The 10,474-nt window shown below is 33.9% G+C and overlaps 1 protein-coding gene across 6 annotated transcripts in view; it reads left to right on the forward strand.

Annotated features, from left to right (window-relative positions):
* mthfd1a (methylenetetrahydrofolate dehydrogenase (NADP+ dependent) 1a, methenyltetrahydrofolate cyclohydrolase, formyltetrahydrofolate synthetase) overlaps positions 1–10,474 on the forward strand; it is a 36,069-nt gene extending 25,595 nt beyond the window's left edge. For 3 of the 6 annotated variants that reach the window (XR_012395801.1, XM_690886.10, XM_073933344.1), the window contains 5 exons: positions 615–715; positions 2,688–2,865; positions 5,272–5,379; positions 9,020–9,172; positions 10,134–10,474. Coding sequence is in view for 3 of the 6 variants with exons in the window: in XM_690886.10 (XP_695978.4) it covers positions 615–715; positions 2,688–2,865; positions 5,272–5,379; positions 9,020–9,172; positions 10,134–10,205 (612 nt within the window). In the remaining 3 variants the exon portion in view is untranslated. Of the gene's footprint in view, positions 1–614; positions 716–2,687; positions 2,866–5,271; positions 5,380–6,603; positions 7,570–9,019; positions 9,173–10,133 lie in introns of those variants that run through there. The other 3 variants (XR_012395802.1, XR_012395800.1, XM_068215648.2) reach the window with 2 other exon arrangements.

Consider the following 10,474-nt stretch of genomic DNA (forward strand, 5'->3'; position numbering starts at 1 on the left):
AGATAGATAGATAGATAGATAGATAGATAGATAGATAGATGGATGGATGGATGGATGGATGGATGGATGGATGGATGGATGGATGGATGGATGGATGGATGGATGGATGGATGGATGGATGGATGGATGGATGGATGGATGGATGGATGGATGGATGGATGGATGGATGGATGGATGACTATGCATGTTCCTATTACCTGTTTAAACACAAATGTTTTTTTATACACATTTATTCTATATTTGAAGTTTTAATAAACTTGCATAACATATAATAATTGTAATACATAACACATTATACATAAAACCATATGAAATAAATAATGTAGATGCTATTAAAATTGTACATAATGGATATACATTTTTCTATTGGCTTCAGCACACACATATCTGAAAACTATATGTAGCCTTCTATCTCACAAGGTCACTATTGATATAGGTCAATATGGCATATAATAGAGTTTTGAATGGTGTAGTATTTCAAATATATTTAGAACCTAATTAACTGACAAATGTGGTCAATTGTTTTATGTACACTTATTGACTGTAGGAGACACTGCTGTTTAGATTGATTTAGTGTGTGCATCACTTGAAGTGAAGTATTTTCTCCAATGCAGAACCTCAAGCAGCTGGAAAGAGGCTGTTGTCATATGAGGAGGCAGGTGGAAAAAGCACAAGCATTCGGCTTGCCGGTGATCGTAGCTGTCAACAAATTCAGGTAAAGCAGCAAGCAGCCAACAATGAAATATTTTGCTATTTGAGACTTTTCATACATTATCATTAGAATAAAATAGATTATCTTTAATGTCATTGCATGGAGTATACAACCAAATTTGCTCGACAAAAATTTTGGTTTGATCAAGTTAAAGTTTAGTTAGTCAATATTAAAACATATTTCAAGTGATTAAAGATTCATTAAACAATCACGTAAAAAATGTATATGTGGTCAATGTTGTAAATGTAAAACAAAGTTACTTTTTGGAACATCTCTGCAAAAAGGATGCATGGAAAGTGAAGGAAAATATTGTATTAATCTTATAGTAGTGTAAAATCAGAAATAGGGTAAATATTTCTTTAAATTTATATTTAGTCATTAAGCAGACACTTTAGTTCAAAGTGACTTACAATTGAGGAGGCATTCAGTGATTCAACAAGAAGAGGCAATGCACACAAGAAGTTTTAATTAAACAAATGAACTGTTAATGCTAGGAGAATTAAGTGCTAGAGTAAGGAGGGGAGTGTTTCTACAGGAGGTTTGTCAAGGACACTTAGCTGTGTGAAGCACACTTCGTAAATGCAAATGTAAGTGCTTCGTAAATAATTTTGTTTGTTTGTTTTTAAAGATAATATTCCAATTGCTTTCCATTTTAGTCAACTCCAAGGTCCCATTTACACTGCCAGTTAAATGTGACCCAATTCTGATTTTTTTGCTTCTATGTGACAGACAGGATCATCACATCGGATGTTTTATGATTGTGTGACACGAAAAAAAAACAACACATGCATTCGGATGTTTCAGGCCTCCATCATATGTGGAAATGAATCACATATAAATCAAATATGTGACAATGTGATTATCATGTAAACAGGCAGATTGGCTTTATCGTTGTATTCATTTTTGTATGTCATTAAGGAAGAATGTGTGTGCAACAACAACAACAGAGGAAACATGGAAGAGGAAAGTGGTCAGTTGCCACAATTTGCTCCCACCAGACCTGAGATCTCTCACAAAATTCCTCTGAATGGTGGAGGACAGCATATATAAACCATAGGCGCAAGCTGCGATGACGGCCCTTTCCCTGCTCCTCCACCTCAAAATCATTTTAAAGTTGGGTGAACTTTACATATTTCGCAGAGCTAAAAGAAAGACAATTTCTTCCATCGTGGTTTGTGTGGTGCAGATGCTAAAGATGCCTTTATGCATGCACGACGTCGTAAATTGAATGGCACGTGTAAACACATTAATCGGATATGGGTCACTCAAAATTAAAAGGGCGTGTAAATGGACAGGCAAAAAATCAGACATGGGATTTCAGATTTGGGAGTCAAGACCTGAGTGTAAACGGGACCTAATTGACTTTTAATTGACTTAGTATTAACAGTTAATGTTTCTTTCTTTAGAAACAAAGCAAACAACAACACTGTTTAAACTTGAATATGTGAACTAGTAAACATGCTGAAGTTGTTTTTATAGGTACAGCGTTCTATAGATCCCCCCCATGAAACGCCATATTAAAAATGCTGTTTATTTATTTATCTACAGGGGATTTTTCCTAGAATATTAAATAAGGTTTTTAACTGAAACCCTGATCCTTTGAGATGTAAATGCAAGTCAACAGCTTCCAACACTAAAAAAAACATCTACAGGCAAAACAAAATTAATACCCGTGGGTCATGACTTATGGAGCTTATGGAACACAACACTTGGTCTGTTCAAGAAGCTGAACATAATTATTTAATGCAATAGTATTGCATTCATATGAATCCATAAAATCAGAAAAACAACCAGTCCTAATATCTTTCAGTTTTATTCAGTGTCACTGATATATATCTAGTTATGATCTAGTAGATGATTTTTTTTGTCCTTTGTACACTAATCGTATGCTCATGAGCCAAGTTAAACCACACACAACACTCCCACTCTGAGTGAATGTGTGTATGAATATGGACTCTGATTGTGTTTGGCGTAGCTCTGATACTGACGCTGAGCTGGAGCTGGTATGTGGCCAGGCGAGGCAGGCTGGTGCCTTTGATGCAGTGCAGTGCAGCAGCTGGTCTGAAGGGGGCGCTGGAGCTCTGGCTCTGGCCGAGACGGTTCAGAGAGCAGCAAAACTACCTGCCTGCTTCAAGTTCCTCTATGACTTGCAGGTAAAAAATGGCAAAGTGGGTAATATTTGCACTGATAACCTAAAGGATGCTAAGGCAAGAGATTTATTTTTTTTTTTTTTTTTGGCAAAGAGTAATATCATGCCATATTTTCCCAGTTAATTGATTATCAATGTCAAATATCAAATATTTAAATGCTGTGTTATTTAATTACACATTACACAACTTGTAAATCTAAGCATAAGTTAATTTAATATTTTTATTAGAATTGATTGTTTTTGCATATTAGAGTCGGAGGTGTTAAGGTGAACTTGAGAATCTCCTTTTATCACTTCATAATTTAGAAAATACTGCTAATGGCCTGCAGATACAATAACAACATATGAACATATTTCTGGGTAAAAACCTTCCAGATTTGTGATAAAACACAAAATCGTTTGGGGTATGTACATGAATTCCGAAGTGAAAAGACAAAAACTGGTTTTGAGAAAATTTAAAACTGAAATCTGCAGACACACATTGATAAATTAAGCTAAGAAAAAAAAAGAATTGTTTTGGATGTTTTCTTTACATTAGACTTAAAAGAAATAAATTAGTGCTGGCAAAGAATAATCGCATTCATCCAAATCCAAAATGACAGTTTGTTTTGACATAATATATATATGTGTGTATTCTATATAATTGGGGCAGCACAGTGGCGCAGTGGGTAGTGCTTTTGCCTCACAGAAGATCACTGGTAAGCTAAATTGTTCGTAGTGTATGTGTGTATGTCCTGGTCCTCCAGGTTGGGGGCTGAGCGTTGGGCTAAGTGATGTTTTGTAAACAAATTTCGGGAGGAGCATTGACAATTATTCTATTATCAAATCAGTTCTTGACCAAACACCTATATATACACCAAAGCTGTCCTACCTGCAGCATATTACGACTTTAGCATCCCTCCACCACCCCGACACCTCGCCTCTTAAGCATTACATTCCCGGGGGGAGCGTTCTGGGGCCGGGCTAGATACTTTGCTCGAATCCCTACTCCTCTCTGGTCTCTAATAAGGGGAATGACTCGAGTTTGGGTGTCTCCCCGAGCTCAGAGCCCTCTCCCCAGACAGCACGCCAAGTACGCCTTATTCTTAAACGTCTGCAAGTGTGAACTCGTGAATGACCCTTGTCGTAAAAATTAAGTCATGAAACACCTACATATTGTGGTTGAAATAGCAACTTTGATATAAACGACCCTGGTAAGATTAAGTATTTTTTATATTTATTATTTATATGTTATACATAGGCAGCGCTGTAGTGAGATCCCCTTACAGCAAGAAGGTGCTGTAAGCTTCGGCTGGGTCAGTTGGCATTTCTGTGTGAAGTTTGCATGTTCTCCCTGTATTTGCATGGGTTTCCTCCGGGTGCTTAGGTTACCCCCACAAGTCCAAAGACATGCGCTATAGGGGAATTGGGTAAGCTAAATTGTCTGTAGTGTATGTGTGTGACAGAGTGTATGGGTGTTTCCCAGTGATGGGTTGCAGCTGGAAGGGCATTCACTAAGTAAAACATATGCTGGATAAGTTGGCGGTTCATTCCGCTGTAGCGACCCCTGATTAATAAAGGGACTAAGCCAAAAAGAAAATTAATGAATGTGAAACACATACATAGAAACAAATCTATGCAAAACTATTTTGTTATTTAGATATTTAGATTTATATATAATTTGTATCATATGCATATGTATTTTATATTTAAATATAAATACAAACGTTCTGAAATATATGCATGTATGTGTGTATTTATATATGCATAATAATTATACAAAGTACACACACTTAAATAATGTCAAAACAAACTTTTAGTTTGAATCACGATTACATTTTTGCCCAACACTAAAACAAATACTTTATGCAAGCCCCGAATCTTAAAACTGAAATATGAATCTGAAAGTCGATTTGCCTGTAGTGTCTTGTCTTCAATTTTTCAAGGGAAAAGATCCACAATTTTTTTTACCATGAAGATGGATTCTAAAATTACAGTACTTTGAGTAAAAGCTTTAGCTGAATTATTAGTGCTAGAGAAAGTACCTAAGAGCATTTATAGCACAAATGAAAGAATATCTGCTAGAAGTGCCATTAAATGCATTATTCAGGTATACAGTGACGCTGTTTTTATTTTAACTCATCATTTTTTATTACCCTGGCTCCTTGTGATCTTTTCCACATTTATTTTTAGATCAATTAGCACTTTATATATAGAGCTGTTTCATTAATGACTTCATCATGCATGAAATCGTTTTAATTGACAAGGCCTAAATATAGCTAGCATAAAAACAGTTCATCACACATACTGTAGGCAATTAAGGCTTTGAGGAAGTCTGTATGCTATGTATTAAGTGAGGGTACATTGGGATCAAGCCAAAATCCTGTACTCAACTAATACATTATTAAAAGTAAATGCATTTTTTTTTCAGACTCCAGCCTCTGATAAGTTAAGGACTGTAGCACAGAAGATGTACGGTCTGAAAGACGTCAAGCTGTCTCCAAAAGCAAAGGAAAAACTTGCACTTTATACAAAACAGGTGAGATTGCTTTTGTCAGAATGCATTTTTGGACGATCATATAACAATAAGGTAAGGGAGACATATTCCAGTTCACACCTTGTATTTAATATCCCTTTTGTTGACTTTGAAGGGTATATGGACAGGTATATGTATGGTTTTATGGAAATAAGCTTGATCAATTACATATAAAAAAACAGACAACTGAAAATCATATGAGGACAACCGGCTTTCATTTCTGATTTGATTTGTGGTTACAGAAAGAATTTATTAAAGGACATTGAGTTTTTTTTTTTATACTTTCTTTTAAAACTTACAAACAGTCAGAAAAGCAGAGAATAGTTCAAACATGAGCATCTACACCAGAAATGGCCAAACTAGGGCCTGCGGGCAAAAGTTGGCCCATAGTAACATTTGATTTGGCCTGCTATCCCATCTGAGAAGAGAAAAGGATTGATGGGGAGGTATGTTGGGGTAAATCATTTGACAGACACCATAATTTCAGATTTAACGTGACCTTTTCCTCGTTTATTTTACTGCTGAGACATCAAAAAAGATAAATGAAATTAAATGTTAACCATTTTAAAGGTTTAAAATAGTCACTCGAACAAATCAAGGCAGGTCCAGTTGGACTAGTGTAATCAGCATTGAACTTTTCTTGTGTTATAAATGGGATTGTTGATGTTTTTGCTGTAAATTCATGATACAATAAAATTATACAGCATTAGTCAGTACTACACTACCTGACAGTCTTGTTGCCAATCCAAGTTTTAGCAACAACAAATAACAACTTCTAGATGATCATTTAGAATCGTAAATGGTTTATATTAAAGGCAAAGCCCTTTAGATCATGTTTATTTTACCAAAATAAAATATGATCATGCCTTGATTTTTTATTATTTAATTAGGACAGTAAGGTCTGACTTTGCTTAGACAAAAGTCTTGTCCCTTAACAGAAATAATGTATAGTAAAGAATATAAAGTCATGGTGCAGTGGAAAAAGAATAAATATTGTATGACTCTCATGAGCTTGGAGGACTGCATCCATACATCTCTGCAATAACTCAAATAACGTAATAACTTAATTAATAAAGTCATCTGGAATGGCGAAAAGTGTTCTTGCAGGACTCCCAGAGTTCATCAAGATTCTTTAGATTCATCTTCAATGCCTCCTCCTTCATATTACCCCAGACATGCACAGTAATGTTCATGTTTGGTGACTGGGCTGGCCATCTTTGCTTTCAGGAACTTTGATGTGGAAGCTGAAGTATGAAAGGATCGCTATCCTGCTGAAGAATTTGCCCTTTCCTGTGGTTTGTAATGTAACGCGCAGCACAAATGTCTTGATACCTCAGGCTGTTGATGCCATCCACTCTGCAAATCTCTTGCACGCCCCATACTGAATATAACTCCAAACAATGAGTTTTCCTTGACTAAACTTGACTGATTTCTGTAAGAATCTTGGGTCTTTGCGGGTTCCAATAGGTCCTCCACAGTATTTTTGATGACTGGGATGCAGTTCGACAGATGAATTATGGGAAAATCTTCTACCACTTTTTTTTCCAAATGATCAACTAGCAGTCAGGTTAATATTTGTTGTTTTTACAACTGGGATCGACAACGCTACTTTTTTCAGGTAGTGTATTTAAAGTAATGTGTTCTATTTATTCAAAAATATTAGGAAATAAATTTGGAGATTACCCATGGAAACTTTAATGTAATAGAGTTTTGAATATTTACCTTCGGCCCACAGCTATCAATTAAGTTTGGATTCAGCCCTTTATAAGAAAAAGTTTGGGCACCCTTGATCTACTCTATGAACACAATTCAGTTTAGTGTGTTTTCAGATACTTCTGAAAGTGGTTTATGAAGTGGAGAAGCTTATAGCAAAGTGTTATACCCCATTTAACGCTGTATTTAGTATTATCCACCTGTGTTTGTGTTCACCAAAAGTAAACTTAATGCCAAGTGTTAACATTTTATTAAGTATTGAGATTTTTAAAAACTTTTTAGATATTTGCTTGTAAATTAAACATGTTTTTTTTCATCAAATCCAGTTTATACTTGGATACCAGAATAGTGGTTAATTAATGTGGGTCTCACTAATTTAATAGTAACAGCTGCTGTTGGTTATTGAGAGGTTTGGAGAAACATATTGCACAACATATTGTGGAAATATATGAGTAACAGAATATTAAAGAAATGTGCATGAAAAAAAAGAGTTGCTTGTTAGTTAGGGTAGGAGGAGGATGTTTGTTTGGTTATTGGAAATGTAAATACTATTTTCACTTAATGTGGTAATTAATATATATATATATATATATATATATATATATATATATATATATATACACACACACATATATATATATATATATATATATATATATATATATATATATATATATTATTAGTCAGTATATATATATATATATATATATATATATATATATATATATATATATATATATATATTCAGTATTATTAGCCCCCCTCATTTATTTTTTCCCCCAATTTCAGAAGATTTTTTCAACACATTTCTAAACATAATAGTTTTAATAACTCATCTCTAATGACTGATTTATTTTATCTTTGCCATAATGACAGTAAGTAATATTTTACAAGATATTTTTTAAGACACTTCTATACAGATTAAAGTGACATTTAAAGGCATCACTAGGTTAATTAGGTTAACTATGCAGGTTAGGTTAATTAGGCAAGGTATTGTATAATGATGGTTTGTTCTGAAGACTGAAAATGTTTTTTACAAATTTAAAAACTTCTTTTATTCTATCATAAATAAAACAAATAAGACTTTCTCTAGAAGAAAAAATATTATTAGACATACTGTGAAAATTTCCTTGCTCTGTTAAACATCATTTAGTAAATATTAAAAAAAAAAAAAATATATATATATATATATATATATATATATATATATATATATATATATATATATATATATATATATATATATATATATATATATATATATATATATATATATATATAGTTAAATATAATATATAGTTAAATAAAGCCTTGATGCTGGTCCGCAGAGCACTATTATTTTGAGGGGGACGTCACAAGCTCAATTTTGATTGACCAATCAGAGGAAAGGGGGTGTTTCAGCTCGCCCACATGTGTATAATAAATTTACACAAATTTAAATTTCTTACCCTAAACCAAAAAAACAAAACAAAAATTGAGGCAATATCTCGTTTTTTATGTTTTTTGTGAGCAAACAAAATAACGGGCGTTTTCTAAATTTTCGTTGTTTTTGTTTTTTTTAAACAGATATAGAAGGGATGGAAGATACTTTGATTACTCGGTTATGCTGAGCATATCATAATCAGTTTTATTGCCAAGTGTGCTTCACACACAAGGAATTTGCTTTGGCTACAGAAGCTTCCAGTGTGACAAGTGACAACACAAAATAAATATGAAAAAGATGATAAACATTAAAACGAGATGCAGTTAGTCTGGATGTTAAATTATATATATATATATATATATATATATATATATATATATATATATATATATATATATATATATATATATATATATATATATATATATATATATATACTTTATATTCTATTTTGAAACAAATTTGTATTATTTTTTTCTCTTATTCTATGGTTCTTCTTTTTGAAAGGGCTTTGAAAATTTGCCGGTTTGCATAGCCAAGACACCGCTGTCCTTGAGTAATGACCCCATGATGAAGGGGTCGTCCACTGACTTCATGCTGCCCATAACCGATATCAAAGCCAATGCTGGAGCAGGTTTCCTTTGCTGTCTGACTGGCTCGGTGAGCTTTATACTCCTTGATCATTCTCTTATAATAGTACAGCTACACACACACACACACACACACACATCTGTTCAGTATTTGGGGTCAGTAAGATGATTTTATAAGGTAATTCAGCAAGGTCAAATCTGTTAAAGAATTGTACAAAAGAATCATATGATTTTTTAAAAAAAAGTTTCCTCTACATCTAAACAGCACACAAAAACGGCAACTGAGCCAAGGTTCGAACCTGCGACCCAGCAACCTTCTTGCTGTGAGGCGACAGCAATACCTACTGCGCCACTGCCTTACCCAATTGTAGCATTTTATTTTACAATATCGCTTTGTTGTTGTGTTTTTAATCAAAAAAAATACTGATCCCAAAGTTTTGAAAATCAGCTAAGTTTATATTTTCATTGTAAAACTACATTATTACACCATCTCCCCATGACTGAAGAAAGAAAACAATTCAAAGGGATTGCTGTTATCAATCATGTCCTCAGTGTTGTTTGTGATTACTTGTTGAATATGTTGATGCAAGATACAATGATGAGATTACTGTATATGAAGAGCGAGTTGGTTTTACCTACAGTTGGATGATGTCGACACATCTGGGTCTGCTGTAGTCACTCTCGTTCAACGGCAGAGTCTACAGTATGGAAAAGAAAGCGGGAATATTTGGTCACACATGTTGTGTGTATTTTTATCCAGACGCGTTGCTAGGCTGCGTGAACATGAGCTGTTCAACAAAATCCACTTGTGGTCCAAGTGACCTTATCCAACTTTTTATTACAAACACACAAAAAAAATACAAGATACTTTTTTTCTCATTGTAGCAGCCACTTTCCATGCACAGTTACAGTTACACTTGGCTCAGCATGGTTTGGTTTTTGGTCAGGCTGTGTATTATTTGGTTGTTACATATTATTTAGATCCTTAATGAAAACACCAGGTTGACTAATTTCTTCAAATTCTCTCACAGACAAATGCAGAAATGGATGATCCCATGTGGCCCTGTTTCCATGGCAACAACCTTTACAGTGACAGCAAGTAGCTCAGTTGTTACTTGCTAAGGCGGGCAAGCTGATATTGGACTAATTATTGGTCAATCAAACTTTTAATAATTGGAAAGAAACTCTTACTTAACACAGATATTTTTTTTTAAACCTAGGCTTCTCAGTCATGGCAAAAGAAAATGTTTTACTGTAAGCACTGTACATGTACTGGTTTTCATTCGCTGTTAAGCCTCTTATGCCAAAGCAACTAATTATTTAACATCTTTTTATTGGATAATAAATGATAAATTATATTGTGTGTTTTAAA

The sequence above is a fragment of the Danio rerio genome, chromosome 20, assembly GCF_049306965.1.
Source record: "Danio rerio strain Tuebingen ecotype United States chromosome 20, GRCz12tu, whole genome shotgun sequence".
NCBI classification, from domain to species: Eukaryota; Metazoa; Chordata; class Actinopteri; order Cypriniformes; family Danionidae; genus Danio; species Danio rerio.